We start from the raw sequence: 19,581 nt of genomic DNA, 5'->3' as shown, positions 1-19,581 counted from the left end.
AAGGTAGGGAGCAGTGCTACACACCGCTCCGATAGGCTGCTCTGTTTTCGAACACCTTTCGTAAATGTGATGTATTGTAAAGGTAGAAGTTACCAAATTATTGTTCTCCCTGTAATCAAGCAAAAGGTGTTCTTACTTTGTGGTTCTTTCCTTTTGTCGCTCCTCTTTTTTGGTCACAGACTTCATTTAGTAAAGAACAAGAAGATCGTTTACTGGTAGCGATGCAATTCGGAAACGTGCTCGTATTTTTTTAGTTGTGACGCATTATGGTAGATTTTTGCTGCAGTGTTCTTTGCAATTAACCAGCGGAGGCCGCGAGGCAGGTAAATACCGTAATGAACATTACGTCAATAGAAACACATGACTGTCTAACACAATGCAAAAGACTTGAACCGTGAGCCCTACTTACCCACGTTCGCCCAGAGTCGCACCGACGTGAATACTTGATTTCGGTTGGAATGATCAGGTAGGAAAGACCGATAGATTCAGCCGCCGCATCTGGTGAAATCACACCTTCAACATTTGTCATCCACTTTTGGAGGAGTATTTACTGACATTTGTGGCCCCATTTGTTTTACATTAAATGACTTGTCTCAGTACAATCTACGTCGCTTCGGGGGCATACCGTTAAGAAGAACTAGCCTGTATAATATACAGATTGCCACAAAAGAACACTGTCAACGTTTGGTATGTTGTGCAGGACGGCAAACTGATCAGTTTTCAAGAAGGAATCTCTATCCGGAAACGTACGGGTTTGGCGCTGGAATACGGCGAGGTCTGAGAACGAAATGTTGTGACGGTTTGTTCTGATTCGCTTTGGTGTCTGAATACGGGAGGTATGCAACCTTGTAGCCATCTGTGTACTGCGGATACCCGGTATGAACCTAATAACATCCTTGCACAAGCACTACATTCCCCCACACAGCCCTCGTCCGCATCGTACTGCGGACGTTGCGTGGTCTGCCAGTGCAGTAACATTGTTGACAGCATTGCGACATGTACCAATATACAGCTGCTGAAATAGACGACATACTGCTCACATACGCCAAAGAGGATTGCAGTGGGAAAGCTGTTGCAATATTGTATGCGGAACGTTTTCCACACAGACGTAGTCCACATTGTTCCACTTCCGCTGCCAACGAGAGACGCCTTTGAGAAGCCACAAAGCAGCACGAGGTATTTTCCACCTGAGGCTTGTCCATTGTAAAGCAGTAGTCCTTTGTGCTTCGTACTTGCGAATAATTTCCCGTGATACCACGTACTTACACGTTTTTGACAATTACAGCGCCATCTATCACAAAACGAAAAAAGTGATCCAACTAAAACATTCACATTTCTTTACGTACTACTCGAGCATGTAATAAAAAATGGGGGTTCCTATTTAAAAAAACATAGTTGATATCCGTTTGACCTATGGCAGCGCCATCTAGCGGGCCAACCATAGCGCCATCTGGTTTCCCCCTTCAAGCTAGACAAGATTCGTTCTTTGTAGTTTTTTCGTTTGACGCTTATTTCGTGAGATATTTGGCCCGGTCACGATGAATGAACCACCCTCTATTGGTCAGTGTAAGGACCACGGAGGAGCAGTGTACTGAGCGTAAGCCGCGCGAGGTAGTCGTGCGGTCTCGGGCGCCTTGCCACGGTTCTCCCCGTCGCAGGTTCGAGTCCTCTCTTGGGCATGGGTGTGTGTGTTGTCCTTAGCGTAAGTTAGTTTAAGATTAAGTAGTGTGTAAGCCTAGGGACCGATGACCTCAGCAGTTTGGTCCCAAAGAACTTACCACAAATTTCCAATTTACTGAGCGTAAGCGCCACACACAACAGCTGAGGAAATCTGCAAGTGCAGAGCATTGTCTTGGCACCAGTCATCCTATGGAATACAACAACACGAATATTTTGAAATGAACTTTCCGCTATTGGGATGGTGTTGTTAAAGAAGTAGTCTAAACTAAATTAGCTTGTAACCTTATAAATGGAGGTTTTGCTTGAATCCTGAGTGGAATCGTGCTCTTTCGCTGTCAAAAACAGAGGGACAGAATTAATGCTAACTCACTTGATGACTATTAGTTTTCACCATCCATAACTTTTGATGTCGGTCATGTATAGTTATGTGGTGGCGCTATATCTTTCTGGAATCTCCCTGCAATCAGAAGTGGAAATTCATTTGCAAACCGCTTACTTGCTGCAGTTTTGCTTTCAAAATGACAGGTTGTACACCTGTCGAAATATCGGCGCTTGTCAACGACGTCATCTGGCTGCATATCCGTAGGTTATCTGAACATTGTATACGCTCAGAGAAACTCAGTTCTAGATAACTACACTCCTGGAAATTGAAATAAGAACACCGTGAATTCATTGTCCCAGGAAGGGGAAACTTTATTGACACATTCCTGGGGTCAGATACATCACATGATCACACTGACAGAACCACAGGCACATAGACACAGGCAACAGAGCATGCACAATGTCGGCACTAGTACAGTGTATATCCACCCTTCGCAGCAATGCAGGCTGCTATTCTCCCATGGAGACGATCGTAGAGATGCTGGATGTAGTCCTGTGGAACGGCTTGCCATGCCATTTCCACCTGGAGCCTCAGTTGGACCAGCGTTCGTGCTGGACGTGCAGACCGCGTGAGACGACGCTTCATCCAGTCCCAAACATGCTCAAAGGGGGACAGATCCGGAGATCTTGCTGGCCAGGGTAGTTGACTTACACCTTCTAGAGCACGTTGGGTGGCACGGGATACATGCGGACGTGTATTGTCCTGTTGGAACAGCAAGTTCCCTTGCCGGTCTAGGAATGGTAGAACGATGGGTTCGATGACGGTTTGGATGTACCGTGCACTGTTCAGTGTCCCCTCGACGATCACCAGTGGTGTACGGCCAGTGTAGGAGATCGCTCCCCACATCATGATGCCGGGTGTTGGCCCTGTGTGCCTCGGTCGTATGCAGTCCTGATTGTGGCGCTCACCTGCACGGCGCCAAACACGCATACGACCATCATTGGCACCAAGGCAGAAGCGACTCTCATCGCTGAAGACGACACGTCTCCATTCGTCCCTCCATTCACGCCTGTCGCGACACCACTGGAGGCGGGCTGCACGATGTTGGGGGCGTGAGCGGAAGACGGCCTAACGGTGTGCGGGACCGTATCCCAGCTTCATGGAGACGGTTGCGAATGGTCCTCGCCGATACCACAGGAGCAACAGTGTCCCTAATTTGCTGGGAAGTGGCGGTGCGGTCCCCTACGGCACTGCGTAGGATCCTACGGTCTTGGCGTGCATCCGTGCGTCGCTGCGGTCCGGTCCCAGGTCGACGGGCACGTGCACCTTCCGCCAACCACTGGCGACAACATCGATGTACTGTGGAGACCTCACGCCCCACGTGTTGAGCAATTCGGCGGTACGTCCACCCGGCCTCCCGCATGCCCACTATACGCGCTCGCTCAAAGTCCGTCAACTGCACATACGGTTCACGTCCACGCTGTCGCGGCATGCTACCAGTGTTAAAGACTGCGATGGAGCTCCGTATGCCACGGCAAACTGGCTGACACTGACGGCGACGGTGCACAAATGCTGCGCAGCTAGCGCCATTCGACGGCCAGCACCGCGGTTCCTGGTGTGTCCGCTGTGCCGTGCGTGTGATCATTACTTGTACAGCCCTCTCGCAGTGTCCGGAGCAAGTATGGTGGGTCTGACACACCGGTGTCTGTGTTCTTTTTTCCATTTCCAGTAGTGTATTTATTTCTAACTCACTTCAGGGAGACACATTCATCAGGATCTATTGCATACATTCCAGGTATCGATTTTAAAAATTTTCGATTTGCTGTGTAGCTAATTCGCCTTAGCACATCATTACTGCTTTTTTTATATTAAATGTTAAGCACATATTTTATTAGTATATGATTCGTAGCTCATAACTCGTTTTCTGGGGCCACTAAAGATGCTTTATGCACCGTCACACAACGGGTGCGATATGACTATTTTTCAGTTACAAAGAAAAGGCGAGTTACGTATGTCGCCGATTAGTTACACTGTGACAGTCCACTGCGTGGAGTAAACGGAAACTTTTTTTTTTTTTTTTTGGCACTCGATGAGGGTGGTCTTCCTCACAGTGAATAACTGCACCTATCAGTCACCAGCTCACGTCGTAGTTATCGACCACCCGCGAGTATACATTCTGAATGCCTTATTTGGTATTGCAAACGGCAGCCACTTTCTTCGAGCAACGAAACAATTATTCAACAATTACCCTGCTTGTTTGCTATCTTCCAATTTCTGTCTATCAAAACAGGCAGGTCTGAACCCCAAAGGCATAGCCATATACTATACCGTTAATAACACCCCGTCTTTAAATGAACTTAATGCAAATAGTCATAGGGGGCCCTTCAGCTCCGAACCACAGTAAAACGTGGAATTTTTCACAAATACGAATAGTTGCACATACATGAAAGATACGATAAGTGAAAAAAGTGAGAGTGACTGAGAACTGAATGTGGAAACTTTCGACGTATAGCCAAACACTCGCTTACTTAGTTACACCAATAAAAATTTGTCCCAAAACATATTCCTTGACACCTCATAAATAGTTTGATCCGTCAGCGGACTGCTTTCGAACAAAGGGGCACCGGCTGTCATCACTCTGAAAACAGGCTGAGTATCTGAGACGAGTGGGTAGAAATTTGGGTGCAGATTCTTAACAGTTGTTTCAGATTTCCCCAAGCTACTTTTATGCTCTGCGCTAGTGTTATGGAAACAACGAGTCATAAATGAAATTCCTTCTGGGCCATTTCAATGACTTCTTCATGCGATATTTTAATTTAGTCAAGCTGTAGTTTTGGTGATGTAATATTCTGCTGTAGACATTTAATGATCTAATTAAGTAACCATAAATTATACAGGGTGTGTCAAATCTTTTGAGTCAATCTGAAACAGATGATAATTATCAATAGCCGATCGTATTGAGATAGGGAGGCAATGGGCGGAAATGTATATTTATTGTGTTATGGACACCCCCGGCGTACACTGCATAACAACAATGTGGCTCATAGTATTGCTCAAAGCAACCACTGCCAGTCTCAATGCATGGATTGTAATGGCGCATGTAGTTCTGCTGCACTCCCGCAAAGATCCCAGGTGTCGTCATACGCTGGAACAGTCAGCGGACAATAAAGATTGTCCACACCTGACCACCAATCAGATATATTGCACACAACTCAGCCACAGTATATGTGTCAAGTGAGACTGCTTGCATCCCACCGCTGCATTGACCTATGACCCACACACACACACCACTATCTCTGGTGTCAGTTGTCCATTGCGTCAGACAGCTTGTGATGTGTCCATGGTGTGGAGTGTTACTGTGCAGTGCATGACGTATGGTCAAAGATGGGACGTTGCACGTCACTAGAGTTGGTAGAGACAATTGCATTTATCGTATGGGGCGGCAGGATGTAGTGCCCTTAATGTAGTACGAATGTGTAGAGAACGCTTTCCCAACAGGCACCATTGGAAGAAGTTTATCTCCGTGGATATCGCCTTACGAGAGATGGGGTCATTCGCGCCACGGAGAGCCAGCCAAGGTTCCTGACAAAGACATGTCCGAACACAAGAGTTCCAGGAGATGTTGTTAGATCGTATGGCCTACCACCCAGCAACAGGCACGCATCAACTTGCCTGTGAAATAGACTCTTCGAAGAATACAGTGTGAACTGTTGGAACAGGTATTTTACCCCTATCATAAAGAATACGTGCAACCAGTGGGACCAACGTATTTTGAGTCCCCAATTCACTTTTGACAATGGATTATCCACCGCCGTGTCTTAGTGCGGAACTTCTCATAGTTTGTATTGTTCACGCATGATGCTTCATTCACCTGTGATGGAGTTTTCAATAGCTGTAACAGCCACATCTGGAGTGAGGACAACCGCCGTGGCATCCACGTAGATGACCACCAGTAACGATTATCTGTCGAAGTATGGGTGGGCATTGTCAAAGATCACTTAACAGGACCGTATTAGTTGCGTCCTTGTTTGAGTGGTCCATGTCACCTGGTGTTCCTGTGAGATGTGCTGCCATAGTTTATGGTGACTGAACCCCTTCTTGTCTCGAAAGGGTGAGATTTCAGTTCGACATTGCACCAGCCCAATTCGATGTTAATGTACACGAGCACCTAAACATCATATACCTTCATAGCTGGATTGCAGGGGGAGATGATGTGCCATGGTCAGAACGATCGCCGTATCTCACACCTCTAGATATGTTCCTCTTGTGATATGTCAAGACATTTGTGTATGAGACACCATAAAAGCAGATGACGTCCTGCTTGCTGGGGTCTCAATTGCCTTTCTGCTGGCACAACATACACCAGGAATCTTTGAGGGAGTGTAGCAGAATTTCACGGGCCGTTTCTATGCATGCATTGATTACTCGCTGTCGTCGCTTTGAACAATTACTATGAGCTACATTGTTTGCATGCAGTGCATGCTGTGTATGTCCACAACACAACAAATATGCATTTCCAACCATTGGTTCGCTATCTCAATATAATCGGTTGTGGACCCACTACACATGTTTTAATTTGACCCAAAAGGTTTGAGACACCCTGTATGTGGACTCATTGTCATATTTTGGTGATTATACATAGTGTTTAGCCTTTTAGGAATGTTTCTGTAAAGGGCAATATCGTACTGCATCATCGAAAATGACTTAAAGTCGAAACATATGACACTGGAAATTCAGTGGTTAAATATGAAACGCATTTTGATATTTCAGGTCTGGAGCTGACGGATATCAGAAACCGATCCAGCATAAATTGCATGGCAAACGTTGCTCTGGCTGTCGGATTGGCTTTTGCCAGCTTGTCTGTTCAGATCTTTCCCAGCTGGAAGTATTCCATACTTTTTGCGGCACTGTGCTGCCTTGTGTTACTACTCTTCTACAGGTAAGATGGCCGGAGCATATGAAAGAATTACTATTGGGTGATGATAATTCTTGTAAGTTTTATTATTATATGTTGAAAAATTAGGTAATGTTAAAATTTATTGTTGTGACAGAAGAATCAAGTGGTATACGTACACTATCGATGCTATTTCCTATGCGCGTGTAATACATGGCACTTACTCTTCCATAAACTTATTTTTCAATTTTTTTCACACTAGATACAGAGGAATATCTATTACACTACCTGATCGAAAGTATCTGGGCACTGATAAGTAATGCGAAACTGACCACTAGATGTCCCGAGAGGCGGACCTGCGGGGTGTGTTGTGTTGCCATCAGACGAGTAGTAACAACAGAATGGGTCAGTTAGGAGAACTCGTTGAGTTCGAACGAGGACTAGTCATTGAATGTCACCTGAGTAAAATCTCTATCATGGACATTTCAGTTGATAAAGTGTTGTTGTAAGAAGTCGCATGGTATCAGCCGAGTAATCACTCGTTTTAATGTGCTACCTGCAGGCTAGCTAACAGAATGACTGTGCGTAAGGAACTAAAAAAGATGGTGCTCAGTGGTTGAAAAGGTCCTCGTAATCCTCATATTTTTATAGGCAGTGCAAAGTGGCGCTTGTGGCGCTATAAGCGGCGACGCCACTGGACAGCGGATGACGGAAAAAAGACTGATTGGAGCGATAACTCACGCCATATCCTGAGCCAACCCGTTGGAACTTTTTTGGTTTGTGAAATTTCCGATAAAAGTTACCTGCCATCATGTGTAGTGCCAACAGCAAAGTACGAAGGAGATGGTGTTACAGTATGAGGTTGTTTTTCGTGGTTAGGCTGCGGTTCCCTAAATGCGTTTATGAAAAGGCTCAATGCGGAAGCATATTAATATATTTTACACTATCGTTTACTGTGTACAGTGTGGTAGAACAGCTGAGAGACGATAAGTGTTTGTATCAGCATGACAAAGCACCATGTTGTGAAACACTTTCTGTGGGGCAATGGCTTGTGGAGAGTAACATTTCTAAAATGGACTTCGCTGACGGCCGGAGTGGCCGTGCTGTTCTAGGCGCTACAGTCTGGAGCCAGGCGACCGCTACGGTCGCAGGTTCGAATCCTGCCTCGGGCATGGATGTGTGTGATGTCCTTAGGTTAGTTAGGTTTAATTAGTTCTAAGTTCTAGGCGACTGATGACCTCAGAAGTTAAGTCGCGTAGTGCTCAGAGCCATTTTGACTTCGCTGCTCAGGCTGTAGACGTTAACCCACTGAGACATCTTTGGAATGAGTTAGGACGTCGACTTTATTCCAAACTGCAGCATCCAACATCAGTAGCGTCTTTCGTTTCGGATCTTGAGGAAGAATGGGCTGTCGTTCCTCCTCATACATTCAGACACCTCTTTGAAAGTGTCTCCAGCAGAGTTAAAGCCATCGTAAATGCGAAGGGTGGATACACGCCTTATTCACGTCCACTAATAGGTGTCCGGATACTATTGAACAGGTAGTGTAGTGCAGTCTTTTGTACTGATGGGGATAGCCAAGTGTTGTGGCGTGACACTGAAATCGCTGAAGAGATATCACGATTCATGACCGCTCAAACGTCATCCACAAGCACGTGGCTCTCTATGGTGTCTCATATATAAGGACTGCGATCAGGTGACCTGGCCAGCCGAACAAGCAGCCTTATAGCCGCGGAGTGTTCCTAAAACGTTTTTGACAATTGCAAGAGTTGCCCACTGTGCATTCGTCTTGGTGTAGGTGCAGATGTCATGCCAAACTCTGTTGGCAAATATACTTACCTACACGTCCAAACAGTAGGTTTATGCATCGCTCGCCGCTGAGAGACGACCACCGAGTTTTACGCCACGCAAACAACAATAAGTCGAAAACAATACCGCTTCCTAACAGAAAAGAGCTTTACTGACTAACATGGTTGGTCGGCTCTTGCGACTTGCACTGTATATGTACCCTGCCACCGGCCTGTTCAGAGGAACTTCTGGTGTGCATAGAGCTGCCCCATAATATTCACTGCGCCTCGTGACGACCGATGCGCAGAGGTGGGCGTGTGGACTATGGCTTGTGCGCCCTAGAGCGTGGAAATTCTTCTCGATGATAGGTGCTTTCGTTTCTGGTTTTCTGCTAATCACTGGCCCGCCCATTCGCTGTTATAGTGTGCTACAGTCAATGAAAACCCTGCTGTCAACACGATATCCCGCAAAACGAGGTTCTCTGGGTATAGTAGCAAGAGGAAAAACTCCACTACACACTCGACCTCAGATCTAGAGGATGACAATGCGGTAGGTATCCATGACACTGCCTCAGTGAATTGCATTAGTGCCGCACTTCTTTTCCGTCTTACTTTTGACTGTCGCGTGGAGGATCGGTACAAGATGTCATGACTTCAAATCGCGTGGAATACCAAATTATTCTTTTTTCTTTAGCAGCAGGAGCCCTCACCTTCACACACATCTGAAATCTCCAAAGAAATACATCATTAATGAAAATTATGCGTAGAATATCGAAAACAATTTTTTTGATCGTCATTGAAGTTATATGAATAAACGTCATCTGGAACTCAACATTATCCCTGCAAGGTATTTTGTAAGATTAATCCACAAATACCTACGGCTGGGAAACACAAAGTAATGTAATTTTAGTGAAACTCGAAAGTGTACATTTCCTCTTAGCTTAGCTGGCATCGTGAGGATATACTGAGTGAGGACCACAACTGCCAGCCACACCCCCACGCCCTCCACATAAAGAGCAAAGGCTAAAACTTAAGTCTTTACAAAGTTCCACAAATCAATAAATATCTGTCACACAGTGAGGATGTAGTATTGAATATCAAACACAGTTCAATTTTTCCCTTTTTCTAAACTTCACTTACACCTCACATTTCTCCAATTCTTCCCACACTGTTTCATTATATTTCTCCAATTTTTCTTGTATTTATGCATTTTATTGTAACTGTCTATGAACATATATTATGCTGTTTCATTAGTCATCTTCCGTATAGTAAGAGAAATTTATCATACCAGCGATATATAATTTAGCTTTTGTCTCTCCTGATATAATCTTTTACTCATGTTTTATAAGTAAAACCCCTTCAAGTTATTCTTCAGTACTTTTGTCTTGTATAACTTTAATTTTATTGTGATTGTTAATTTAATTTAATTTTTATACAGGCTTTTAGGTTGTTTTACCGTATGTACATCGTTTCTTCTGTTGAGTATTAGTCTTTGCAGATGTTATCCTACTCCATTTTACTCCACCTTCGAGCTTTCGGCGGTTAATGTTAATGTTTCTTGGTTACACAGAATGTTCGAAAATTCCAATTACAAAGTTGTAGGACTTGTAGAGGGAAGAAAATAGATAATATTTTGAAATGGAACCCTGTCTGGAAAAGTACCGTTTCAGGTTACAACCATTTGAAAACACGTTAGTAACGCGACCACTTTTAAAAGTAATTGATTTGGCGTGTTCCAGTACATCGCTTGTTTTAAATTCCCCTCATTAATAGCCATAGAAATTGCTGGTGTACTCGTTGACAGGTTCCCTACAAAGTCATGCAGGAAGGCCTCCTCTAATTCGGATGTGCGGCGTCTCCTCGGAGCACTACAGTCAAGCCTGCTGACGGTGAAGGCAAACATTCTCGAAGCCGCTGCGTAATTGTGGCGTAAAGGGAATGCGATGGAATCGGACGTTGTGGAGAAGGATCTAATTATGGCGACCAGCAGCTCTTCCATTACCGCGAGCTTCGCCGTTCAGAAGAATCGTGTCGGAGTATTCTGCAAACGTATACTCATCCATGTTGCTCTAACACTCACAGACACGTGAATGACACTACAACCACGTCAAAGAGGTGGGATAGACGTCATGTAACATCAGCCGATCCTACGTAACCAACCGCCCCCCCCCCCCCCCCACCTCTTACCATCACTACTCTGTTACATACCTAACTAGCAAATATGCTTTAAAACGGCTATAGCAAGGAAACTGTACGTTTCCGAACATAGGTTCCTATTTAAAATATTATGTACTGTCACCCCTCTACAAGTCCTAGAAGTTTGTAAAGGGAATTTCCAAACACCTCGTATTTATTTACCGTTTAACTTTTCCAAAGACGTCACCACCGCACTGTTACAGATGACATTTACTATGTGTTTTCATGTGTCTCCTGATGTGTAACATTCTTTTCAACGATGCTCACCAGCATTTCATCCTCGTTGACGATGATTGTCAGTTAAAATATAATGAAGGCATTGTACACTAAACATAACAGATTTATAAATCGGTACTTCTGTGGAAAAGCAGGGAATATTTGCAAGTCCCTGGCAAATTAAAATGTTCTCTGACTCAGAACATATCGCTAGTAGCATTTATCAGCAGGGTACAGAAATACTTTAAAACTGGGCATGGTCTCGATCGCAAAAACATTTATTTCCATGGTAACCGGTTTCGGTCAGTCTTTTATCGTCTTCAGGTCCTCATACCATTGTCGTAGGCGGTGGCGGTGAATGGAGCGGATGTTAACGAACGTAGATTTCAGTAAGCATCTGACTTTCGTGGAGTTACAATGCCCTCTCCATTCATCGCCACCGCCTACCATCACAGAATGAGGGTCTGAGGATAGTCAAAAACTGACCGAAACCGATTACAATCGAAATAAATGTTTTTGCGGTAGACGCTGCCTGTGTCCAGTTTTAAAGTACTTTTAGCCAGACCGCTGTTTATTTACGAGATATGTTCTCAAAAATTAGCATACAGGAAACGAACTATTCTGGTTGTCCAGTAAACACAAGTTCACGCCAAGTCATGAAGTATGAAGTAACAGGCAGATCTAATAAACGTTCCATGCACCAAATTCACTTCATATTACACGCATGATTCAGACGTAGTTTCTACTGGTTCTGATCAGCAGACTTTCGAAGACTCTGAAAATTCGATTGCTCACCTTTCTGAAAACTTCAACTAAAGAGCTTGGTTCAATTCTGTGAAGTTGCAAGACTTCATAATGGTCTGACTTAAAGGTGAACGCTTCAGAAAATTCATTGGGAAAAACAAAGACTAACTTAATTTACGAAGGATCCGCTTGCAAAAATGCATAACACTTGAGACCAAAATTTTTAGAGCATTTAAATCACTAAATTATTTAGTGTGTCATAGAAAGACTTTATTTAAATTATTTTTGTACATTTTTTATTGAATTCATTATTCTATGGCGAAATCTTCTTTCATCTTTGTGTTTTAATCTGTTGAACTTTGTTTGTTGCAAATAACTTATACTTAGTATGTTATGTCCATCCTTAGTGGAACTAAATTGCAACAGAATGAGATTTTCACTCTACAGCGGAGTGTGCGCTGAAATGAAACTTCCGGGCAAATTAAAATTGTGTGCCCGACCGAGACTCGAACTCGGGACCTTTGCCTTTCGCGGGCAAGTGCTCTACCAACTGAGCTACCCAAGCACGACTCACGCCCCGTCCTCACAGCTTTACTTCTGCCAGTACCTCGTCTCCTACCTTCCAAACTTCCCGAGTTCGAGTTCGAGTCTCGGTCCGACACACAGTTTTAATCTGCCAGGAAGTTTCATATCAGCGCACACTCCGCTGTAGAGTGAAAATCTAATTCTAGAAACATCCCCCAGGCTGTGGCTAAGCCATGTCTCCATAATATCCTTTCTTTCGGGAGTGCTAGTTCTGCAAGGTTCGCAGGAGAGCTTCTGTAAAGTTTGGAAGGTAGGAGACGAGGTACTGGCAGAAGTAAAGCTGTGAGGACGAGGCGTGAGTCGTACTTGGGTAGCTCAGTTGGTAGAGCACTTGCCCGCGAAAGGGTCCCGAGTTCGAATATCGGTCCGGCACACAGTTTTAATCTGCCAGGAATTTTCAAATTGTAACAGGTTTCACTGTTAGGTTCGAGTTTCTGTCAAGACTGTAGAGTTGATTGCCCCCGAAAATTGACAGTACAGTGATAGCTAAATCCACAGACACAAAACAAAAGCAGAATACACCAAACATTCTGAGTAAAATCAAACAATGGAAAATCCAGGATGGAATAACAATATTATGAAAAGTATAGATTGCTACTCACAATATACTGGGTGTTTCAAAAATGACCGGTATATTTGAAACGGCAATAAAAACTAAACGAGCAGCGATAGAAATACACCGTTTGTTGCAATATGCTTGGGACGACAGTACATTTTCAGGCGGACAAACTTTCGAAATTACAGTAGTTACAATTTTCAACAACTGATGGCGCTGCAAGTGATGTGAAAGATATAGAAGAAAACGCAGTCTGTGGGTGCGCCATTCTGTATGTCGTCTTTCTGCTGTAAGCGTGTGCTGTTCACAACGTGCAAGTGTGCTGTGGACAACATGGTTTATTCCTTAGAACAGAGGATTTTTCTGGTGTTGGAATTTGACCGCCTAGAACACAGTGTTGTTGCAACAAGACGAAGTTTTCAACGGAGGTTTAATGTAACCAAAGGACCGAAAAGTGATACAATAAAGGATCTGTTTGAAAAATTTAAACGGACTGGGAACATGACGGATGAACGTGCTGGAAAGGTAGGGCGACCGCGTACGGCAACCACAGAAGGCAACGCGCAGCTAGTGCAGTAGGTGATCCAACAGCGACCTCGGGTTTCCGTTCGCCGTTTTGCAGCTGCGGTCCAAATGACGCCAACGTCCAAGTATCATCTCATGCGCCAGAGTTTACACCTCTATCCATACAAAATTCAAACGCGGCAACCCCTCAGCGCCGCTACCATTGCTGCACGAGAGACATTCGCTAACGATATAGTGCACAGGATTGATGACGGCGATATGCATGTGGGCAGCATTTGGTTTACTGACGAAACTTATTTTTACCTGGACGGCTTCGTCAATAAACAGAACTGGCGCATATGGGGAACCGAAAAGTCCCATGTTGCAGTCCCATCGTCCCTGCATCCTCAAAAAGTACTGGTCTGGGCCGCCATTTCTTCCAAAGGAATCATTGGCCCATTTTTCAGATCCGAAACGATTACTGCATCTCGCTATCTGGACATTCTTCGTGAATTTGTGGCGGTATAAACTGCCTTAGACGACAATGCGAACACCTCGTGGTTTATGCAAGATGGTGCCCGGCCACATCGCACGGCCGACGTCTTTAATTTCCTGAATGAATATTTCGATGATCGTGTGATTGCTTTGGGCTATCCTAAAAATACAAGAGGCGGCGTGGATTGGCCTCCCTATTCGCCAGACATGAACCCCTGTGACTTCTTTCTGTGGGGACACGTGAAAGACCAGGTGTACCGCCAGAATCCAGAAACAATTGAACAGCTGAAGCAGTACATCTCATCTGCATGTGAAGCCTTTCCGCCAGACACGTTGTCAAAGGTTTCGGGTAATTTCATTCAGAGACTACGCCATATTATTGCTACGCATGGTGGATATGTGGAAAATATCGTACTATAGAGTTTCCCAGACCGCAGCGCCATCTGTTGTTGACAATTGTAACTACTGTAATTTCGAAAGTTTGTCTGCCTGAAAATGTACTGTTGTCCCAAGCATATTGCAACAAACGGTGTATTTCTATCGCTGCTCGTTTAGTTTGTATTGCCGATTCAAATATACCGGTCATTTTTGAAGCACCCTGTAGATAATATGTTGAGCTGAAGACTGACACAACAATAAGACTGCTGCACTCATGCTCATAAATTAAGGATGATTTCAGAATGTGGCGCCAACACAACGTGGCACTACACAAAACTGGCGCTAATAGCATACGCACATAGGGAACACACACGACATAGGTCTGTAAGTCCACAGTATTGGTGATAAGTTGAGAAAACCATCCCAAACCACATTTGCTACAAAACGCCACTGTTTCCTGCGCATGTACCCCGACATCAATATGGGATGTGATCACCATGCACACGTACACAGGCCGCACAACGGGTTGGCATACTCTGGATCAGGTGGTCGAGCAATTGCTGGGGTATAGCCTCCCATTCTTGCACCAGTGCCTGTCGGAGCTACTGAAGTGTCGTACGGGTTTGAAGACGTGCAGCGATACGTCGAGCGAGAGCATCCCAAACGTGCTCCATGGGGTTTAGGTCTCGAGAACAGGCAGGCTATTCCATTCGCCTGATATCTTCTGTTTTAAGGTACTCCTCCACGATGGCAGCTCGGTGGAGCCGTGCGTTATCATCCATCAGGAGGAACGTAGGACCCACTGCACCCCTGAAATGGCGGACATACTGGTGAAAAATGACGTCCCGATACACCTAACCTGTTACAGTTCCTCTGTCAAAGACATGCACCAATCATAATCCCATCCCACACCACCAAACCACGACCTCCATACAGGTCCCATTCAAGGACATTAAGGGGATGGTATCTGGTTCCTAGTTCACGCCAGATGAAAACCTGGCTAGAATCACTGTTCAGACTATACCTGGACCCCCATGAACATAACCTGGGACCACTGTTCCAATGACCATGTACTTTTTTCTTGAAACCAGGCTTTATGGGCTCTCCTGTGACCAGGGGTCAGTGGAATGCACCTTGCAGGTCTCTGGGCGAATAAACCATGTCTGTTTAGTCGTCTGTAGACTGTGTGTCTGGAGACAACTGTTCCAGGGGCTGCGGTAAGGTCCAGAGCGAGGGTACCTGCAGTACTCTGTGGCCGTCTGTGGGCACTGATGGTGAGATATCGGTCTTCTTGTGGTGTTGTACACTGTGGACGTCCCGTACTGTAGCGCCTGGACGCGTTTCCTGTCTGCTGCGATCGTTGCCATAATCTTGAGATCACACTTTGTGGCACGCAGACGGCCCGTGCTAGAACCTGCTGTGTTTGAGCAGCCTCCAATCTCCCTAGTATTCTACCTCTCATAACGTCATCAATATGAGTTCTTTTAACCATTTTCAACACATAGTCACTAATAGCACGTCTGAAAACGTCTGCACACTTACTGGCTGCACCATACTCTGACATGCACCAACACACTTCTTAGTATGTGGACTTCTGCCAGCACCACTGTGCGACGACCATAGGTCAAATGCACCACATGGTCAAACCTCGAGGTGATTTAAACCCGCAAATCGCTCACCAGAGCGTTGTTTCATCATGATAATTTATGAGCCTCAGTGTATAAATGTGAGCTTCTGGCCAAAAGGCCTTTTTCTGACGTAGAAAACACACAGACATTCATGCAAGCACAACTCACACTTACTTGACCACTCTATCTGGCCACCAAGACCAGATTGCTACCAACAGCTTCTCATGAGAGGAGCAATCTGAGTGGTAGGGAGTGGGGGGAGGGGGTAAGGGGGAGGCTGGAGTGGGGATGGTGGTGGGTAGCAGGGTAGGAATTAGAGAGGGTATAATGCTGCTTGTGGTGGCATGTGTGGACCGGGTAGGAAGAGAATGGGGCTGCTATTTGCTGTTGGGAGGTTTGGGAGGGGGGAGGAAGAGGAATAGGAAAGGAGAAAAGCAGAGGAGGAAAAAGAGAGAGACAAACTAATGGGTGCATTGGTGCAATAGAAGGCTGTGTAGTCCTGGAATTGGAGGAGGGAAGGGGATAAGTAGATGAAGGAAGTGGACTGGCCAGGGGGAGAGGGCGTTACAGGATTGCAGAATATATTGCAGTACAGTTCATAAAACTGGGATTGGAAAGAAGGATCCAGGTCACACAGGCTTTGATGCAGTAATTCAAGTGAAGCACATTGTGCTACTTAGAATGTTCATTAAACAGATAGTCCAACTGTCTCTCGGCCACAGTTTGTTGGTGACCATTCATGCCAACACAGCTTGTTGGCAATGCCAGTGAAGAATGCGGCACAATGGTTGCAGTTAAGTTTATAGATCACATGACTATTTTCTCAGGTAGCCCTGTCTTTGATGGGATGGATGATGCTTGTGACTGGATTGGAGTTGGTACCGGTGGGAGAACTTGTAGGGCTGGTCTTTAATATAAGCCTATTACAGGGATATGAGCCATGAGGCAAGGGGTTGGGTGCAAGGGTGGAGTAAGCATAGGCTTGTTAGGTAGTGGAATACTACTGTGGGGGTGGTAGAAAAGATAGTAGGTAGGACATTCCTCGTTTCACAGCACAATGGGGGGTAGTCAAAATCTAGGTGGAGAGTATGATTCAGTTCCTCCAGTCCTGGGTGGTACTGAGTCTGGAATGTTGTGTCCCTTCGTGGCTGGACAGTGAGAATGTGGGAGGTAGTAGGTGACTGGAGAGACAAAGCAGGGGAGATTTCTTTCTGTACAAGGTTGGGAGAGCGAGAGCCCTAATGATTCCCTTGCTGTATTGTCACTAAAGATGCAACAGCCATATGTGTCTAGGATGTATGGAAGGGACTTGTTGGTATGAAATGGGTGGCAGCAGTCGAAGTGGAAGTATAGCTGCTGGTTGTTAGATTTGATATGGACAGAAATATTGATCTAACCATGTTTGAGGTGCAGGTAAACATATAGGAAGGTGGCTTATAGGTTTGAGGAGCACCCGATAAAGCAAATAGGAGAGAGGGATTTGAGATTCTGAGGGAATGTGGATAGGGTGTCCTCAGCCTCAGTTCAGGTCAGAAAGATATCATCAGTGAATGTTAACCAGGTGCAAGGTTCAGGATTCTGGGCGGTTATGAAGGTTTCTGTAGATAGCCCATGAACTGGTTAGCGGAGGATAGTGGCATATAGGTGCCCATTGCTGTACCACAAATTTGGTTACAGATGATGCCTTCAAACGTGAAGAAATTCTAAGTGAGGACATAGTTGGCCATGGAGATCAGGAAGGGGGTTGTAAATGTGGAATCAGTCAGGCGCTGGGTAAGGTAGTGTTCAGTAGAGGCTAGGCCATCGATATTAGGCATGTTAGTGTACAGGAAGGTGGCAACAATAGTGACGAGCAGGTACCATGTGGTAAAGGAACAGGAACTGTGGAGAGTTAACGGAGGAAATTTTTTATGTCTTTGATATAGAAGGGTAGGTTATGATTGGTTGAAAGTGTTGGTCCACATGAGCAGCGATTCTTTCAGTGGGGACGCTGTAACAGCCACAATGGGGCATCCTGAGTGATATGGTTTATGAGCTTTAGGAAACATGTAGAAGGTAGGAGCATGCGGAGTGGTAGGGGTGAGGAGAGAGACGTTCTGGGATGAGTCTAAGGAGCTGAGGAGAGACTGGAGATGTTGTATTTATGTAATGAGGTCAATGTGCCATGGTTTGTTGGTGGATGAATATGAAAGATGGCGGAGTTCTTCTGCCAGGTAAACCCTGCAGTTCAAAAACACCGTGGTGGAGAATCTGCCAGGTAGTCATGGGTGACAACCGACAATGTAGTTGTGATACCGTTATCACAAATAACGTATTTTCTTTTGTAATCTGATAATAATTTTGGATAACAAACTATGTCTGTACCGCTCATCCAAGACAAAACCAGAATATGTAACATTTTTCGTTTTTTTTAATTCTGTGGGGTAAGAGTATGAAGAAATTTTCTGAGTTACCAGCTCGTGAAAGGGCAACATACAAGCGGCCATGCGGAAAACACTCTGTAAATCAGTTCCTAACACAGGTCCTAAAGTATTCGAATGTCTGACCTTGAGCTTTCTTTATTGTTTTTGCAAATGAAACCTTGATTAGGAAGTGAAGTCGCCTAAAATGGATAGATAAATCAGTTGGGAACATTGGTATATGTTGTAGGAGAGAGACCTCACCAGCTGTTGAACCAGTCAGGATAGTAGCTTCGAGACAAGTTCTCATCGGGTATCATTACAAATTTTCAGAGGCCTGATACTGAGTGGTGGTATTACAGGAACATAAACTTTAAGCTTCAAACTGTCTGGCGCGAGGCCAGCCGGATTCAATGGATTTAGAAATTATTGTGGATATTGAACTGTATCTTCCATGATAACTACAGTATCGATTGATTGGTATTCTTTATGTTGTCTTCTTATTTTTTCCTAATCTTTCTGATGGTTGGTTTTAATAGACAACCTGGACAGTTTTGTTTGAAAAAAATGTACAGCCCATATTTATTAGCGTATCATGTAAAACATTAAAGTAAATCGCTCAAAAATATTTCGAGATTTTGGCTAACAATGTTTGTCTTTTATATTTTGGTAGAGGATAAAGGTATTTGATTTATTCCTACCCAAATTGTGAAAAATTGTACCAAAGGATTTAATATTTAGGAAGAATATTACCATAGCAGCTAAAAAAGGAGCAATTCAGTGTAAGACTTTTTTTTTAATTTATGCTTAAAACACAAGTGGGACTTCTGAGCCAAATGAGGGTATAATTATCGTATCGGATAGAATTATCATTTATTGCAATACTAATATTATTTTACATTTACCAAAACCACACGATACCATATTAAAAACATCAAAACAATCGGACGTCCTTTCAGGTCTGCAGGGTATGTAAACTCTTACTACTTTCCTTAAGAAATGAGGCGATCGCTGATTACTTGTGACTGATTTTTATGATATTCATATCTTTTGTGTTTGTCCTATGATACTCCACTTAAGGTGTTCTGCAAATGCTGATTAGTTTCGTACGACATTTCAGTCCGCCTGTTTGTTCTTTACGCGTCGTATCAAACATGCTCCAGTCACTTTCATGTAGATTTCATCACAATCCGTGCA

The 19,581-nt window shown here is 44.5% G+C and overlaps 1 protein-coding gene across 1 annotated transcript in view; it reads left to right on the top strand.

Annotated features, from left to right (window-relative positions):
- The window catches only part of LOC124789293 (solute carrier family 22 member 7-like), a 237,824-nt gene that overhangs the window by 86,574 nt on the left and 131,669 nt on the right, over window positions 1-19,581 (top strand). Inside the window, exon 5 of the mRNA XM_047256604.1 lies at window positions 6,773-6,941. Within this exon, the coding sequence (XP_047112560.1) occupies window positions 6,773-6,941 (169 nt within the window). The remainder of the gene's footprint in view (window positions 1-6,772; window positions 6,942-19,581) is intronic.

This window comes from Schistocerca piceifrons, chromosome 3, assembly GCF_021461385.2.
Source record: "Schistocerca piceifrons isolate TAMUIC-IGC-003096 chromosome 3, iqSchPice1.1, whole genome shotgun sequence".
Classification (NCBI taxonomy): Eukaryota; Metazoa; Arthropoda; class Insecta; order Orthoptera; family Acrididae; genus Schistocerca; species Schistocerca piceifrons.
Note: the sequence above shows the minus strand (reverse complement) of the source record. Positions and strands in the feature narration are given on the sequence as shown.